General features: G+C 37.6%; 1 protein-coding gene across 4 annotated transcripts in view; it reads left to right on the top strand.

The window, feature by feature from the left end:
* Positions 1-18,319, top strand: part of GLCCI1 (glucocorticoid induced 1) — a 53,449-nt gene that overhangs the window by 30,759 nt on the left and 4,371 nt on the right. For 2 of the 4 annotated variants that reach the window (XR_015277763.1, XM_086856036.1), the window contains exons 4-6: positions 4,701-4,814; positions 6,758-6,910; positions 12,840-13,050. Coding sequence is in view for 2 of the 4 variants with exons in the window: in XM_086856036.1 (XP_086712162.1) it covers positions 4,701-4,814; positions 6,758-6,910; positions 12,840-13,050 (478 nt within the window). In the remaining 2 variants the exon portion in view is untranslated. Of the gene's footprint in view, positions 1-4,697; positions 4,815-6,757; positions 6,911-12,839; positions 13,051-18,319 lie in introns of all 4 variants that reach the window. The other 2 variants (XR_015277762.1, XM_086856028.1) reach the window with 1 other exon arrangement.

Raw genomic sequence — 18,319 nt, 5'->3', positions numbered from 1 at the left:
TTATCTACTTTTGAAGAATTTGTTTATTCTGAAGGGCTCTATTACTTGATTTTAAGAAGTTGCAAGTGTAACTTGTATAAGATGATGTCACACTGCTTTAACATTATTTCTATAGATACATGTCTTAACTAGGAGATAAAGATTGCTATCAGTCTTTATACTGGGCACTTTTCAACCTGAATAATTAGTTTGAAATTCTGTTGCTGTTGTTCAAGGACAATTTTAGTTATAGCTTACCCTGAACTGGAACTTACCCAGAACTGGGAAAATCCCTCTATTTAAAAGAGGTCGTTTTCGCTTTGTATAGGTTTTTAAAGATGTATTTCAGACAGCTGATTTTTCACTTCCCTTAAGCAGCTCTCTATGCTGTATCTGTTATACAGATAGCAGCAGCCCCCCATTGGAAGGTCCCTTTTGCTCTAACAGAGTACTTGAAAAGGACTTAGGAATAAAAGAGAATTGAATATGAGAGCTGGGATGCTTAATGTGCTTTCATACACCAATTGAAAGATTGTATTCAAAGGTTTAGGGTGAATTTCTAATGCTTGTTTTGCTCTTTGACCTACTGGTTAACTTGTTTATTAAACATTTCATTAATGAGATGCAGCTCACTCATTAACAAGGAGTTTGTGGCTTGATCAGCAATAGGAAGTTACAGTGCTGTGTAGGCTGAGCTGTAGAAATACAGCCTGTTGACTGGTAAATAATAGTCAGTGTTTGGAGAGGTACAGTGGGATATGTCAGGTTCCTTCATTTTAGTCTGTGTCTAGACTAAAAGTCTTCTAGTCTTCAAAAGGGAAAAATTGCCAGGATATTCAGATTATCCCAATGTTGTAAAGAACTGACCTAATTTGGTTATTTCTCAGTTTTGTGCCATTAGTTATATTAGTCTCCATGCATATCACAAGTGGCTTAGACAAAATTCATATTATTTATTGTACAGCTTAGAGCTACAGTAAAAATACATTTGTAGGGGGTTTTCCTGACTTGTTTGTTTAACAATCCTAGATTGTCATCTTACCTTTGGCTGACAGTAAACCATGAAGACCAAACAAACTTAGTGCCCTGAATGACTTTGTGTAGGTTTCTGATGCACTGCTCTGTTTTCTCAGTGTTTTTTGTTGGTGGGGTTTTTTTTATAAATGACTTCAAAATAGGTGAAAAGTCTTTCCACTGCATCAGCAACATTGCAGAGAACAGTCACTGGAAGAGCAAAAGCTGAAATTTTCTTAATTTTTTGGGAAATGTGCACAGATCTGTGCTCTGTTTTCTCCCTTCATGCAGTCACATGAGAATACTTGCCAAATGTGAATTAAAATATATCTTTTGAAATTTACTACCGTATATGTTCACACATTGAAATGTAGTAAAACAGTTTTAAATAACAAATGGCATTTGAACATTGGAAGTAACATTCAAATTGAGTTTACTCCTTGATGAATTCCTTGATTTTTTTTTTTTTTTTAGCTGTGTTTTACTTTCAGTTGTATCTTCTAAGAAAATAGCTGTATTTTCTAATGAGAATATTCTGCTTATCTTCAAGTTAGGTAGGCAGGGGGAGAGCATTTGAAATGGTATACTAAAATAATTCACATGTTATAGATCTAAGTGCATGTATGTTCAAGGCTAAGGCTTAAATGTCTTCAGTAAGTAGGTGCTTTAGGATACAGATTAGATCTTTTTGTGATGATTCACATATGTTCCCTAATATGACTGTGTATACCCCAGTCACATTCATGCTCAGTACTTGGGTGTGTGAGGGAAGTGGTGTCCCAAACCCTTTCTGTTCTTAGCTGTCTGGTGAAAATGGAGTGGTTTGTTACTGCCCTTTGGTTTCTGCAGTGTAGCGCATGGTTCCTTTCCTGCCACTTCCTTGGCACCATTTTCTTTGCTCAGATCTGGTCTAAACGCTGGATCTTCAAATGCCTGTGTTCCTGCTACCACTCACTTGGCCCCATTTCTTTTGCACAGCAGACTCCCTAGCTCATATTCGCTGCATCAGTTGAATGCCCGAGAGACAGGATCTGCTGCTTCTTTGAGATAATTGGTAAAGCAATGCCATCAAGGCATATGGACTTTATGTGGATTTCAGACTCTTTTCTTACTCCATGAATTATATTTGTTTTGCAAGAATCACTGTAGCTCACACTTGTCTGTAGGTCATTTTGCTTATGTTTGGTTCTCTAGTGGTGCTTCTCTGCTGCCTGTACTCATTAACACTGCCAGCTTGCTGGTTGTCTGTGCCAGCCAGCCTCTGTCTCCTAGATCTGCAGCATAAATAGGAAATGGCAGATTCCTTTTTATATGCCCGTTGTTACTTTCTTGTTTTCTTGTCCAAACGTAACTACCACATCATGGACAGCTAGGGTCCTGCAAGCTCAGGGCTAAGGACATGTGATCTAAGAAGACACATCTGTTTCTTCATTGCATTGTTTGTTTGGCTTAAGAGATCATATTGGCTCCAGATACAGTCAAACCAACAATTTTCCATCTTCTGTTTTTCCTCAGTGACCCAAGCACTCTTTTATTTGCTACTGTCAAGAACCTACTGATTGCCAAAATACACATACTCTTGAGGTGGCTTGAGAAAACCTTAAATTCCAGGGATCCATTGATTCCTTTCACAACATCAGAGCTTCAAGGTTTTTGGCTACCCTAAAACATACCAGCCTATCAACACTCTCCCATTTAGAGCTTTCACTATCCAAATCTTACAGTGAGAGGCTATGTCCTCAAAGATTTGCAAGCTTATTTGTGACAGAAATCAGTCAGACACATCTCTGAGGTGGTATTGTGTAGATATTTTCTTTTCATAGTGTGCTCTTGAGGAAAGCTCAGAAATCATATTTCATTAAAATTAAACAAAATAGTCTATTTAACTTTTCTACTTAGGAGGAAGTGCATAGAATCAAGGAGAGGCAGTAGGAAGGAAAGATTTATATACAGCACTCATCTTGCTTTCTGATTATTCTTGTAGCCAGCCATTTCTGTCCACAGCTGTCTTCCGACTTGGGCATAATTTTTCTCCTCTGTTTTTAAAGGGGAAGATAAAGATTATTTCCCATTTCTCCCCATTCTTCGACATTCCAATATAAGACACAAATATTTGTAATGTGTGTATATTTACCAGACTAGTTACCTGCATGTTTTTTCATCTGTGGAGTTAAGTTCCTAATTGCTGTTACTCCTACAAGGAAAAGGGGAAATTTCTAGACAAATGGGCTTATTTTTTGTAGAGATGAAACACCTCTTCAGACTCCAAATTTTCTTGCAACTTGATGCTCGAGTTGCACCTTTGATCAAGAGTTTGGTGTCCCAGTTCTCTAAATGTAGCTCATCTGTGCAAGTAATGCAGTTGTATTATGGCTCTGTTCTTCTGGATATATTCAACATACAGACCCTTTTGGAAATGTTGAGCTGTTTGTCTGTTGTTTAAAGATCAAAGTATTCAGCCATTTCTGAGTAGCAGTTCTCTAAGTATGGGTAACGAGCTGTCGCAAAACTTTATATGAAGCCTTAAAGATAGATTGTTCTTCTGTGAGTGCTACCAGAAACAGCACAAAGAAGAGTTCACAGCCTGCAGCAGAGCTCTATGCAGTCCTTTTCACAAAGCACTGTCATCTCTGACACTGTGAAGAGTGATGTGAAGGGATTCTCTGCCACAGAGTTGCTTTGCAAGAGTACCAGTGATATATTTAACTTCTTGGAAATAACCAGAGTGCATGTACTTGTAAGTTGTCACTCAGAGGTTAGTTTCCAGCTGATGTATGAATTCCATGTGCATTCATTCTCCTTACTTACCCTTCAGGTTTTAAAAAATTGTGTCTCTAGCTGAGTTAAAAATGAAATGGGGCCATGCATGGCCTTATATTCCAGTGGGATTTGAGCCTAAGGGAACAAATTATCCAGTTTTAAGGTAGTGTCTGTACCTGTTGTGTGAATTTGCACATAGTCTAAACTTCTGAGACAATGTTTATAGAGGTAAGTACTCTCTTTCATGTAGAAGTTTCCCAGGAGGAATGAATAAGTAGAGGAATCCTGAAATGAAATTTTCTGGTTTCTTGTTAAGGAGCAGGTCAGATGGATAATGGCTTTAGTTGCATTTGACATTTAAAATATGTAACTTTTGATTAGACATCTTTTCAGCAGACAGCAGGAAAGATAATTCCATCTGCCTGAAGGAATCTGTGATAATTTTGCCTGCAGGGAAGTGCTATTAAATGTATTAAATAAGGGTTTTGAGATGAACAGTACATTTTGAATGGCAGTTGTTTGTGAAGGTTCTTTACTTTTATGATGAATTATCACTAAAAGGTTTTGTTTAGGTTTAAGATGAAACAAATTAAACTGTAGGCTTCAAAGCCCCCAGTTTAAACCAGTTATAGGTTAGAAGATGCTTCAAATTGTCATTCTGACTACTTTTATTTGCATCAGATGTTACAGTGCTTGTGTGTAACTGAGGAAATTCAGTAAATAAACTTAGCCTGTTGTCATATTCAGGTTGGTGAATAGGGCAGATACTTTGGAGTAAGTACTTGATAAGCAGGAAGAGGCTTTAATGCTCATACTTCAAGGAAAAGTATTCCCATATGCCTGTAAAATCCTCCAGAGAGGATTAAAATGTCCACGATTCACTTTGTGTGAAGATTTGGACAGTTATGATAACTCATTCTCGCTTCACCTGAACTTCTCTCCAGCAGATTGCCAAACTGAGGCAGCAGCTTCAGCGCAGTAAGCAGAGCAGTCGTCATAACAAAGAGAAGGAACGTCAGTCACCTCTCCATGGCAACCATATAGCAATCAGTCAGACTCAGGTAAGTGGGTAGTTCCTTGTATTAACAGCCTCCCACCTTATCAGGGTTGGCTGAATAGCCTGCTGAGCCTTCCCATCTCTCTTGTGTTTGTTCTCTTGTGTGGTACACTGAAGTGCTTAACAGTCTGATACTGGTGTACCTTCACTGGAGTTTATCTGATGGTCGTCATATAATAAAAGAAGGGTTGCACCAGGATAGCAACTAAATATATTATGATGCTGTAAAAGTTGTGGGCATGGCCAAATAAGGCTGTGCTTCTAGGAATGCATACTTGCTTCCAAGACTAATTTTTTGTGGTAAACTTTCAAAAGCTCCTCTGGAAGATACATGCTTATCAGTTTTGAAACCTAATTAAAAAATAAAAACAGAGAAATAGAAAATAAAGGTGCAGTGGAGGATGCCCAAAACAGTCATGATCTAGTCATTAAAACCTGTCAGCAAAATTGAAACCCAGTTACAGTTCTAAAGCTCAGGTGAAGTTCAGCCAGTATCTTCATAAATCTTAAGGCACTTGTAGAAGGCATTTAACCATGGCTTATTTGAGAGTGTAGATATTTGAGTCCTGATTAAATTTTACCTATAGTAGTAGATCCTTAACTTGGATTCCCTGTAACCAAAAGGCCAGTCTTGGAACACCTGAAATGTTGGTTCTGTCCCAGTAATTCCTGAGTACATTTTTATCTTTCTGGTATTCTATAGTAGCTAGTCACAGCAGCTGTTGAGCTGTGATGGCTGATTCCTTACATTCCTTCTGTGGGGATAAAACCATGTGGTCATAACCTAATGCATGAGGACAGTAGGAATTTGGTGCTCTTCCTGAACCTGTTAGTGTTGATAACAAAACATCCTAACTACATTTTGCATAGAAAAGGGTTTTGCTTTACATCTCAAAGTAGGCTGTTGCAAGTACCCGTGCCATTATAGTCACATAGCAGACAGTTTTTGGCATAGATTGAAACCCACATAGGACATATGCTGTGAGGAAACATTCTTTAGTACTTGGAGCTCACCTTGTCATTGCTCATGTAACATTTTGGTTTCTCAGGAAGATGTTCTCTGATAAAGCCATTCTTCAGGCAGTATGTTTTGGCAGTCAGAGAATGCTTGCAGACAAATCACTTGCACCTTGGGAGCTGCACAATCTGCAAGATTCCCTTGATAAGGATTCAAAAAAAAAGTTTACATTTTGTCTTAAGCATCCTGTTATTCTGTGAGCAGAACACACGGATTGACACGTGAGCACTTAATGGCTGTCAGTGTAGCTGCTGCCAAGGTGAAGCTTTTAAGGTTGACAGTGCAAGATTTGTGTGCACTCTTGTGAATGTTTCCTGTTGGTGACAGAGCTCCACTCAACAGGCTTTTCTGAAAATCATATTTGTACTTATTTACACATTTGTTTCTTAAACTCAAGATGATTTATCTTAAGACCTTCGGCATAAAGTTCTGAAAAGCTATAAGCTAATGAAATTAAGGGTTCAAAATGAATGTTTTATTTTTCATTTGCTAAAGCCAACCCAAAGAGAGTAAAAGTGCATTAAGTGAATATTTCAGTTGAGTCATTAAGCTTTAGGAATGTTATGAAATGCCTTTTTGATCCCAGTTAAAACATGAGCATCAGGGCCCCATGTGCTCCCCATTCCCCCTGTGGTCTAAACTGTAGTTTGTGTCTCTGGAAAGTACATACACCTGTCTACTTACTACCAAGTGAAGTCATAGAATGATTTGGTTATACAACTCTTCTTTGAGTTAAGCGGAGATGATTATTTTGGCTTTTGATTTATATATGGATTTATTTTTATTTAAATTCACCAAGTAAAAAAATCTCTTCTAGATGGCAAAATTAATACACATCTTCTTACTTAGTAATGTTTTTAGTTTTGGTCTCAGACCTCTGCCTTTATTCTGTTTTTAATCTTTAAATCATGTTGCTGTCTACCTTCTAGGCTTGTATTTCCAGATCTGTCCCTATGCCACTGTCAAACATTTCAGTGCCAAAATCAACTGCTTCACGTGTGCCGTGTAATGTAGAAGGAATAAGCCCAGAACTGGAAAAAGTATTCATTAAGGAGAACAGTGGAAAAGAAGAAGTTTCCAAGGTAATCATAAAGTAACATGTTTATGGTTGTTATCTCTTTGTAATCTATAAACATAAGGAAAACCTTCCTCTTGAGGAACCTGCCTTGTGGCTGAAATTACAAATAATTTTCTTCAAAGAACTGTTTGAAAACTTTTTTTCAGTGTTTTAGCGTGGTGGAGTTTTTTTTGCTTTTGTTTTTTATTTTTAAAGGGCTTCTGGCCAAACCTACTTTGTTTAGAGTGCCCTTTCTGTAGAGAATGTGAAAGTTTTTGTGAGAAATACAAGTGTTAGAACATTCAGATGTTTCAGGCTGCATTAATAAGTAATTAGAGATGGAAGATTGTTATATTTGCTTCATTTTGCACTCTTTTTCTTGAGCAAGATGGAAGTTCCCAATGCTATGCTCTCTTTTTTGGTTGTAATGTTTTTTTTTTTTCCATACAATGGATGTGGACCATTTTACTGCCATCCAAGCCTCTGTGATGTGTCATGGGAGATCTCTGTATGGGAAATACTGCCAAATGGGGCAGCTTTGCTTTGGAGCATTGGACTTTTCATTGAGGAGTTGAGTGCTTAGATGATGCTTAAAATGTGAAATACGTGGTTTGCAGCCACTGTTTTCTAAATAGTCAGTGAAAATTTTCTGCTGTGGAATAAAGTACTCCCGGGTTTCTTCTAATCTTCTCTGAGATGCAGGTGCTTTTCTCATGAATAGTTATGTAATAGCAATTCAGTATACGAGTCAAGGTATAAAACTTCCATCAGAGGTTTGAGATTCTGAAACGTTTTATTTGCAGTTCTTCCTATCAGTAGTAAACTTCAAAAGTTTTGGGGTAGTCTTGGCTTCTCTAGACACCTAGTTGTGTGGACAAAGCAGTCTTAAGAATGAAATACTGTCATAGTAGTTTTATGCTAAGTTTTCTTTCCTAAGGCTGTCTTATCCCTTTGGAAGAGGTGTGTATTGTACCAGGGGAATAAGGAAAAGAAAACAAACATGCAAACTGCAAGCCCAGCTCAATAAGCCTTGTTGCAGCATCTCCAAAGAGAGTACAAAGAAGTGTGTGTTGTAGTGGCACCACTGATGTTGCTATGGCTGGAGTTGTAATCTTCTGTAGTTGAAGGATATTTCATTTATCTATCAGAAAAATCATCCTTGTAAGTGTTGTCCTTGGGTTTTAACAGCTTATTGCTTGGGATGCAGAGCTCCCCTGTGTTACTGAATGTACTGACACTGATCCAGCAAAACAGTTAAGCACATACTTAAGTGCATTGTTGGATTTGGGCCAGAGGTGCTCGTCAGTTTACGCAGCCAAGGCAATAGTGAACCCTTCCTGCAAACATTCAGCTGGCGAGAGCTTCAGACACAAAAGAAAGTCATAAATCAGACATTGCCCTTGAAGTCAAGTCCATCTTTGTGGGCAGAGGATTGTTTCCTGCTATGTAACTGTTAATTTCTGTTAAGTCTGGTCTTGCGGGACCTGGAGTGGGACTCCTAGCGCTGTCTTTGACAATACAAAGTCTTAGTTTGCTTATGGAAGATCAGAACAAGATGATAATTTACTCAGTCTCACTGCTGATGAACTTTCTCCTAATACAACTATTTAGATGTGTTTTAGCCTGGGGAGGTGGGGGAAGCTAGGTTAAAGGCTAGGAATTACTGAACAAAAGATAATACAGAGGAAATCAAACTTCACTGGTTCCACTGCTAGTGAACCTGTTTGTTTTTCTTTCGTTTTTCTGCCATTCTTTCTTGCTGTAACATTTTGTATTTGTAGAAACTATTTTAAAAGCACAGCAAAGATAGTTTGTTGCTTTGGAATATGTCTTCTGTCTTAACTCATGCTGATGTAGTTCTGTTATTTCTTTGAGTTTTTTTTTAATCTTGTTTTAACATCCTAATGATGATTAAAATTTTAGTAATGAAAGTAAATAAACCCAAACCACTTGTGTATTGTCACAGTATTTTTGTGTTTCATAGAGATAACTGAGGATTAGGAATGTCTTTGTGTCATTATATTTTAAAAATCCAGTTGACTATAAAGTTTACAGAGATTGCATAGTAGTCAAATATTTTTAAAAAAAATACATTCTTTGCAGTTTAGCCATAGCTGTATTTTTTCAAAAAATTCATCTTGCTTAGTTACCTGAAGGTGTTTTGTTTTTGCTTTCATAAAACTAACTTGTCCTTTTTGAGTCACTTCTTAATCCCCTCTTTCTATTCAAATTTATTAATAAATTTTTAATTCATGTTCTAATGCATTTATTCAAAATTCTTGGATATATTTTCCTTCCTTTTATAACTTGCTGATTAACTCTGACAAGGTGTGATGGTGTGTCTCTGTTCTCACCATAACTTGCAAGGTGGAATCAGCTTTTTGTGAAGTTGTTGCAGGCTTTTGCTCTTTATCCTGTTGTGATTCCATAACAGCCGTTGGTGACTGAGGTACAATAAGATGATGGACTTTTTGTAGGGATTAGGAGATAAAAGGTGTTCCCTCTTATGGCATACAATAGTTGAAGTCATGAAAAGTGCCCTGTAGCAGAGCACAGATACGTTCATAGGCCTCCTGTTAGGAAAAACTTTCTACTGGAACTATCAAGTATACAGAAGTAATTAGAAATACAGAAATTTTGATGGACTATCACACAGCATAAGTAAACTGATTACTGTGTTCCTTGTTTGATTTCTAATACTTCTGGAAGGAGATGGCAAGGTGGTTTTATGTACCTCTCTGGAAACCTAATCCTGTAATAAAATTACTTACTTTGCACAGATGCAGATGATCATTACTTAAATCTTCATAGCCTTCTTCTGTAAACTGTTTTTTTTCCAAGTGTTCCTTCCTATGATACCTTATGGGTTTTGCACTTGCACCTTATCCTATGCATGGATGGCTTCATTGATGCCAACAGGAAGAAGCACTTTCCTACACTGGCCTTTGTGTTCCAGTCCAGGGGAAAGTTTTTAAATCAATAGCATTCAAATGCTTTGCTCTCAAGAAGTTTCCTCCCATACAGATGTACAGCTTGTGAGGACACTCCCATTGATAATATTATTACAGACTGGTAGGATTCCTGATTCTAAGTAGAGTTTGTTGGGTTTTTTTCCCAGCAAAAAAATATTGATGCTGAAAACAGATTGGTGAATGTTAGCAGTCTATTAAAGAAATGCATGCTTGTCAAATGGAGCATTTTCATACCTTTGCTGGGAGATTAGAGCAGCATATAACTGTGTCCAAGAACACGCATCCCATAGGGATGGACAAGTGTCCTGTCAGAATGTGTTTGGCATAGGGTTAATACATGACTGGACCTACTTGAAAAAACTCTTCAAGAAATAGCATATAGAATGCAGTAATTTCTAGTTGTTTTGCATGCACTGGGCATTATGGAAACTAATAGCTGTACCAAATTAGTTACCCTATCTCTTATCTTGTAAGGTTGTGAGAACTTCAGTTTTGGAATAGTTCAGACATGACTCATGGAAAGTAACTTCAAAAGTGATTTTTTTACATTGGTCAGGTTTGATACATGAAGTCTTTAACAAGTAAAATACTTCTAGTTGATATTTTCATGGGATTTTTGCAGTTTGTCAGCACTGAGGAAAAGACAAATACAAAAGCACAGTAATCTGAGATACTAACTGGCATTTTCTATGCCTTAAATGTTATTGCACTTGGAGAGAATGATAAATATTTAGCTTTTCCTGCTTGTGTGTGTATTTAGATATTTGTCTAAAAATACAGAGTACTTTTGTACCTCAGGCTTTAGTTCAGGGGAGTTGAAATATGTCATGTGGGATATACTTCCTGACTGTCTGATACTACAGTGTTCCTCCAGTGGAAGAACATCTGCGTTATCCTGAAGTCTTTAATTATGTGATCACTTACTGGTTTTTTTCCCCTCCCTGGAATCCTTGTTTTGCCTGTTATGTAGACCATGGTGTATGCCCTTAATGAGCAGCTGTTTGGTGTTTTTCTTTTCTCCTCCTTTGTGTCCTTATGCTTACTGTTACACTTTGCATTGAAGTTAGAAATATGAATTTTTTTCCTGAGATTTTACTCTTTTATAATAGGAGTGTATCTGAAATTTTGTTCACTTTGCATCACAGTTATGTGATAAGAAAGATATTTACAATTTGTGGATGGGGAAACACAAATCCATCAGGGTTCTATAGCGTAGTTTTTCAGGTAACTCAAGATATTGCATTCCATTTTAGGAGTTTAGAATGCATCTCCTGTAGTCTCTTTCTGCATCTGTTATTGCAGAGGACTTTTGCAAATCAGACCTGTATAAACTGGGCATCAAGAGGAGATTCTATAAAGGACAGAGTTTGGTTCAGTTGATCCCCTGACATCTCACAGATTTTTTGTGGCAGAGAGGGAAATCAAAATGCTGTTTTGCATGGCATTTTTTTTGATGGGCGTTTGGTGGTTCTTTTTTTGTGGGGTGTTTGTTTTTTGTTTTTTGTTTTTTTTTCTTTGTTGGTTTGGTTATGATAATTATGAGACTGCTTTCTTTCTACAGCTTCAGTCTTGTTTTCTCTCTTCTGTCTGTGTAACAAATGCTACAATGCTGCGGGTCTGCCTTGTGCACTGAATGAGTCAGGGCCTGTTGGAGGTGATGGGAATAGAACACCAAGTCATGTTGTAACACAGAGACAATGTGAACTGAGCTCTTGGAACAGACCACACAGTTGTGCCCAAACCTTACAGCGTTTCATGGAGCAGCTGTAATGTTCTCTTTATAGTGTGTTTCTTTGCTCTTATTTGAAATGTGAAATGGTATTAAATGGAAGGCTCATAAGAAGAAAATTATCTTCCTGCTCTGCTATGTCTGCCTCTTTGTGTAATGTGTGGTGGTTTTCTGGATAGACTGTTGCTGAAAAGGGGAGAATGTGATACTCAGCCATTAGGTGTCATGTCTTCGTTGCTAGCAAAAGCGTTGGGTTGAATTTTAGGCTCTGGAACAAGCTGTTACAGTTTTGGAATATATGCGGAAGAGAGGCAATAAAATAAAAATGTTCACTTGAAGTGAGAAGGAAAAAGACATTAATTTTTTGTAGCTAGAACATTTAAGCTGTTCTCTGTGGTTTGGATGCAGTTCTCGCTGAAGTGAGAATAAAAATTGTTTAAATCTTGCTGACATTTTTTCCCCTTCGCTTCTAAGCAAGACTCCAGTTCCCACTTGATTTCTTACATTTAAAGCAGCACTGTCTTTATTAAAAAACCTACTTTTCCATTGGGGAGGACAAGTAAATAGAGCGTGCCAATCTACTGCTGTGAACATGTCTATGCAGTATGTTGCAGAATGGGATACAGGATCACCCTGGCCAGTGCCAGCTAGGGTGACATGGGCAAGCAGAGCTTACTAACTTTGGCCCAAGACAAAGCTTGTGAGCCTTGTTACAAGCCTCTGTGTGCATCATCTATGGAAGGATGGAATGTAGGGGTGCGCTGGAGAATTGCAACTTACTGGCAAAACTGGATGGTTTCCTTTTGTGATTGTAATTCAGTTGGTTGTTATGGCAATAGTACGCCATTGTATTTGACATTTTCTACTTTCGCTTTTATCCAAATGTGATCTCTGTCGGGGTACTTGTTTTTGTTTTATAATAGCAGTGACCTTTATTGAAAATTGTAATACTAAATATAATTAGTGAGGGAACTTTGCTTTTTTAAACTATTGTAAAAACCATAAAAACATAACGCTGGCATGTGTTGAAGTGTGGATGTTAACTTTGCATTGGGGCACATTGCCCCAGTACTCCGTTAATTAGCGTATGCTGTATCCATTGTACACTGCATTATTTTCTTGTGTGAGATTTTCCTGTTCTTTCAAAAATGCCAGGTTTGTTCTTAAGGCCTTTGCTTATGACTACTACAGGCTGACATTGCTTGTGAGTTTGATCTTTTCTCTGTAACAGGAATTGCTTGTTTCTCTTGCAGCCTCTGGATATCCCTGACGGTCGAAGGGCACCCTTACCTGCTCACTATCGTAGTAGTAGTACCCGAAGCATTGACACTCAGACTCCGTCTGTCCAGGAGCGCAGCAGCAGCTGCAGCAGTCACTCACCATGTGTCTCTCCCTTTTGCCCTCCTGAATCTCAGGATGGGAGCCCCTGTTCAACAGAAGATTTGCTCTATGACCGTGATAAAGGTGAGAGTAGAGTGGCCTGCCTTTACCTATGGGAGGCATGTGATGTCATGCTTTTACAACTACCTTCATTTTACTCATTACATCAATTTTTGTTTTTGTTTGATGGCTGTGGAGGGATTGAGGATTTATCTGAAAATTGGTTTTGTTTGTTTACATATCTTTTTCCCTCTTGTTTGTGAAACTTCACAAACATCTTCCATAAATACGTCAGAGGAGCACAGCAAACAGTTAACTATTTATGAAGGTTCTAATGTGAAGAATTCAGACTGTAACATGCTTACATTTTAAGAAAGATTACAGGAAGGTTTGTGGTAGACTCGATCGTAGGTGAGTTGCTTGCTGTTCAAAATGGTGATGAAGTTTTGGACTGCTAAGAGCTCTGCTTCTGAACTCTTACATTCCACTTGAAGCTGTTTGGTGAGAAGCTCAGTTACCTGTTTGAACAACCTAGTGAAGGGTAATTACTTCTCTGTGTATGCTGCATAACAGCTCAACAGTTCTGAATAATTTATGCATTTATCAATATCCTGCATTTTTTTCAAAGTCTGTAAAATATTGTTTGGTTTTGTAGTGGGAGTACAACTGGAGTTTCAGTAATTCAGAATTACTGACAGACTATGGAGTACGAGAATATAAACACCAATGTAAAAAAGACTGTTTTTTTTTTTAAACTGTTTAATAATAAAACTGCCCTTGTGCTTCTGGTCAGCTGGCTGAAACATGGACTTCAGTATGGAGGATGTGTAGGATTTGGGTAAATCATGCAAGCCAAGAGGAGTCAGTTTCACAGAGGAAATGAAGATTTCTAAGATTTAGCATATATTTACCAGTGAGCTAAAGATAGTAGTGTTTCGTGGATATAAGTAAGGTTAAATAGTTTTTTGTAAATACTATCTGTTTATTAATAGTTAAAGTAATTTGGGAATAGGATTGGGAAAGTGAGCAGGAGAAATACTAGCTTTTCTTGTTGCCTGGAAAGTATTTTTTTCCCCTTCTTGGATTTAAAAGGAAAGAGTGGAAAACAAATCCATCTGCCCAAATCCTAAGTTGGGGGTGGGTGTGTGCAAGTGTGTAAGTTAACCACATTAAAATAAAAGTCTTAGCTCAATGTGATAGTTGGCTATGCTCCAAAAATAACAGTGGTATTAGCTTGCCCCCACCATACTCCTCTTTCTTATACTATGCATATGAATTTTAATATGTTGTCAAGACTTAATCACTGTAGAAACATCTACTAAAGTATTAGAATGCAAAAAAATATCTTGACAGGTAAATTGGTTTATATATGTCCTGATAACAAATATAAGTTAAAAAGCAAGGAAATTAATAATTCTTTTTGCAGTCAGTACTCTGTTATCACAGTAATGGGACTTTTCAATGGTACATTTACTGGCAGTAGCAAGTGAAGACAGTTTGAAATAGTGCATCTAGCCTTTGTAATGCTTTCCAAGGCTTTTTATCTCCTCCCTTGGATTCTTTGAACAGCTGACTGGAGTGAAATTTATGAGTAGATACTTATTTGTGGATTTTGGTTTTAGGACTGGATTTAATGCTAGGCTTGTATCAAAAGTCTTCTCCAGGAGAAGTGTGTAGGCGATGATGATAAACAGTTTTTTTTAAACCATAACAATGGCATTTAAAAATTAGTTTAAGATATATAATACTGTGCATATGAAAGATAAAAGCTTGAACTTCTCATCACAACTTAATTCTTTAAGGGCAAGGTGAAAAGTAGGAAAACATGTAGCAGTTTTCTGAGAGAAAGTAACTTGTTCAGAGTTTATAAAAGTATAGTCAGAAGGTTGCTTTTTGCTCTCATCATCTAGGTACTACAAAGCCAGTTGTTCCGAATGTTACTTCAAAATCATTTAATTATAGACAAATGAGGGATATAGGCAGAAATTACAACATAATAGCAACTTTTAGGGACAGTTTATTACATTTGTTGTGGCTTTAGATTGCTCTACACAATAAAAACTTGGGAAGGTTTTCACGCCTTCCTTTTAAAGGCTTTTGTGAGCTAGAATAAAACCAACGTCATTTTTTTGGCCTTTAACGTTTGGAAATATGCATTGTGTAACCAAATGTAGATGTTTTGATGGTCTTTTCTTGTGACTTTTCTAAAGGTTTAATTTTCCTCTTGATGGAAATAACTTGGCTCTACCATTAAAAAGTGGAGTTATCAGTGTTATTAATAGTTGTGGGGTGCGTTGCTGAATAGTAAAGGAAGGTTAGTTTGTCTGAGAGACATAAGCAGTGAGAGGAGCCAATGCTCTGTACAAACACAGCACTGCTTTACATTTGTAAAGCATCTTTTGCTTTTGGTGCAAAGCTGTGCTTTGGCCTGAGGCCCTCCCAATTGCCCTTTGGACTCCATCAACTGTTGGGTTTACCTTTCTGCAAGAAGCTGTTAAATAATTGAATTTTTTAAATGCACGTGAAAGATAATTTTCAGAAAAGGCCCACAATATTGCTCTGAACAGAGCAGTGATACTACACAGTATTGGTTAGAGCAGACAAGGAAGAGTTGGGAAAGAACGTGTTTTCATGGGACCTGGCTTTATGCTTTTGTATTAAAACTACTGGTTTCCCTAGCTCTGTTTTGTGATACTCTGGTCCATGAAACTGTAATTCAGTAGCCTCCATAGCATCCTCAGCAGCTGTGACTGAGGTGAAATTCAAAGGCATCTGAAGATATAAGCAGATGAAATCTCAGAGGAATTTCTTTTTACAAATATAGATTGTATACCCTGTTTTTCAGGGATTTTTATTAGGTGCATTTACATAGCATTTAGTAGTCCCACTGTTGCTAGCAGGCTCTTGCATGCTTGTTAAATTCTGGGCATCTGATTCTTTAAAGGAAAGTTGTTAGTGAAGTCTTTGGATAGTCTTATTAGTTATTTTTGAACCTATCAAAAGTAATCCCAAGGCTCACTGGCAGTTTCTTGTTTAAGTATAGTCACTCAAAAAACTGTTTTATGGATTGTTTTTTAGTTAGCCTCTTTTGTTCTAATATGTGCAAGCTGTAAGTTCTGGTATTAAAGTTAAAATAGTATTTTTTTGTGGTTTAATGACAAGCCTAAAGTGTTTTCTAGATAACAGAGTATCTGTGTTTTAATACATGTCCAGAAGTTCCATGTGATAAGGCTCCATATTGTCTGCTGTGCATTTGTGGCAGCGAAACTCCCTTTAAAGATTCCATGATTGGTCACTGTCAGTGGGATGGAAGGGGATGGGTGGGCTGGGATGTGCCACAGGGCACCCCTTGCTGGTGGCACGTGAGGGCTCGGGGGTCTCAGAGGGCGGCAGAGGCGCACATCAAACCCCTGGAGAGCACACATGGGTTCGCTGTGTCGTCAGGGACTAACGACAGGACAGTTTAGCACTGCACAGCTTACAGGATGCACCAGTGGAAACTGGCTTAAGCTGTGAATTCCACCTCTTGCCACTTTAACTCATGGCCTGTGTTCCCAGTCCCTTCGCCCAAAACCCGGCTTGTACGTGCGAATCTCACAACCACACGTGTTCTTCAAATAGTGCGTGCTGTGTGTTTGGTCAGAATGAAAATCCAACAACTTCGTAAGCTTTAAAAGAAGGGAGGGTAGAGAGAGATACTTGTTCAGCAGCTGTCTTATGTAGAAAGTTTCAGCCAGGCAGGGCTAACTAAACCAAAAATTTGATTGAAAGCTGAACTGGCTAGTAGACAAGACTCTTAAATCTTCCAAGAACTGACTTTGAATTCTGTTTGATTCTTCCCTTGGACGTACTGCCATGTTTTTCCACTATTTGGTGGAATGAACAGTAGTATATTTTATGTCTCTTTTTTAAATAGAAACTTGGATCTTCAGTTTTAAATATTAGAAAGAGGAAACAAACTGTCTGGGTTCTGTTAATGATTTCTGTGTTTGGAATGAGTGGTGTGTGCCAACAGTGGAAACATGCCAGCAGGACCATCGTGCTCCCAACTTGGCAAATATCTGTATCGTCTCTAAGCATTTTCTGCCTTCGTAGCTAACACCAAAATTTCTGTAAATAGAAGTTCTGTATTCACTGTACAGCAGGAAAGAGCTGAATAATCAATGTGCTACTGAGGTTCACTTCAACTTTTTTTTTTAATCTCATATCTTCCATAATAAATTTTCAAAGGGAAGTGTGACATTTGAGTTGATTTGTTTCTTGTTGTAAGAGGAAGCAGAGATGTTTCAAAACATCTAATGATTAGCCTTTGTACGTGAGTCATGATAATATAATAGTTTTTGTGTCTTTGCAAGCTGTTAAAGACATCTGTCCACTTTGGTGAGGTTAGATCATAGTGCTTGAAGCTTGGGTAGCTGAAAAGGCAACACACATGCACAATAGGAAAGTAAACAAAGATTCTAAACTTGAGTTTAAAATAATGTACCCCACATTAGTGGCAAGACTTCAAAAGAGCTGAAGCAAGAGCAGATATTTCTCTCCAGTTAAGGTGCATTTTTAAGTTGGCGAGTCCTTGTTAATTTTGCTATTTCATTTTTTAATTGTAATTCTAAACAGGGAATAGGGAACCAGTAATACTACCCTGGGAGAGTTGTTGCTCTTTGAATAGATAGAAGCCACTGCAGAAAGCTAATTGTCTGTGAATAACTATTTCTGTACCTGCTTTATTTCCTTAATGCATTTGCTATTGTGTTGTCAGCATGACTGTTTAAAGTTAACCTTTTCATAGTATTAATATTTCAAACTTCTGTGCTTCTGTCATTACCAGACTTGCGCCTTCTCTCATACTTCCTGAGAAGAACAAGTAAATCTGCCTATTGCCTTTTGTCCTAGATCTTCACATCTTTAATTCTAAGTGTGTCTGGAGTTATGAAGAATATCTGTATCATATAGCCAGTAGTGATGAGAAAATTAAACTGTAGAAGTTTAATTCTAGATACTAAAATGACATACTAAATACCAAAAACACAACTGTGAAGCAAGACAAGACATTGCAATGATGAGGTAGCAGTACCTGTGTTACAAATGTGTTTTATTTCATTGCAACTTCTGAGCTGTTTGTGACACTAATGAGGTCAATATTCTGGTGAAGAATAATGTTGTAAAATAAGATACAAGCTGTATACACACATCTTTAATAACACTGTTTATACAGTGAGAAGGTGTTTTATCATTACCACTCATAATTATTCTGCATGTATTATGCATATTACCTTGTTCATTTATGGTTTTTGAACTATGTAATAAAGAATGTATTTGTTTCCAGGATCACAGCTCTGCTTTGTTCCGATTG

The sequence above is a fragment of the Cyanistes caeruleus genome, chromosome 1 (genome assembly GCF_971803275.1).
Source record: "Cyanistes caeruleus chromosome 1, bCyaCae1.hap1.1, whole genome shotgun sequence".
Classification (NCBI taxonomy): Eukaryota; Metazoa; Chordata; class Aves; order Passeriformes; family Paridae; genus Cyanistes; species Cyanistes caeruleus.
The sequence above is the reverse complement of the archived record's forward strand: the minus strand, read 5'-3'. Positions and strand labels throughout refer to the sequence as shown.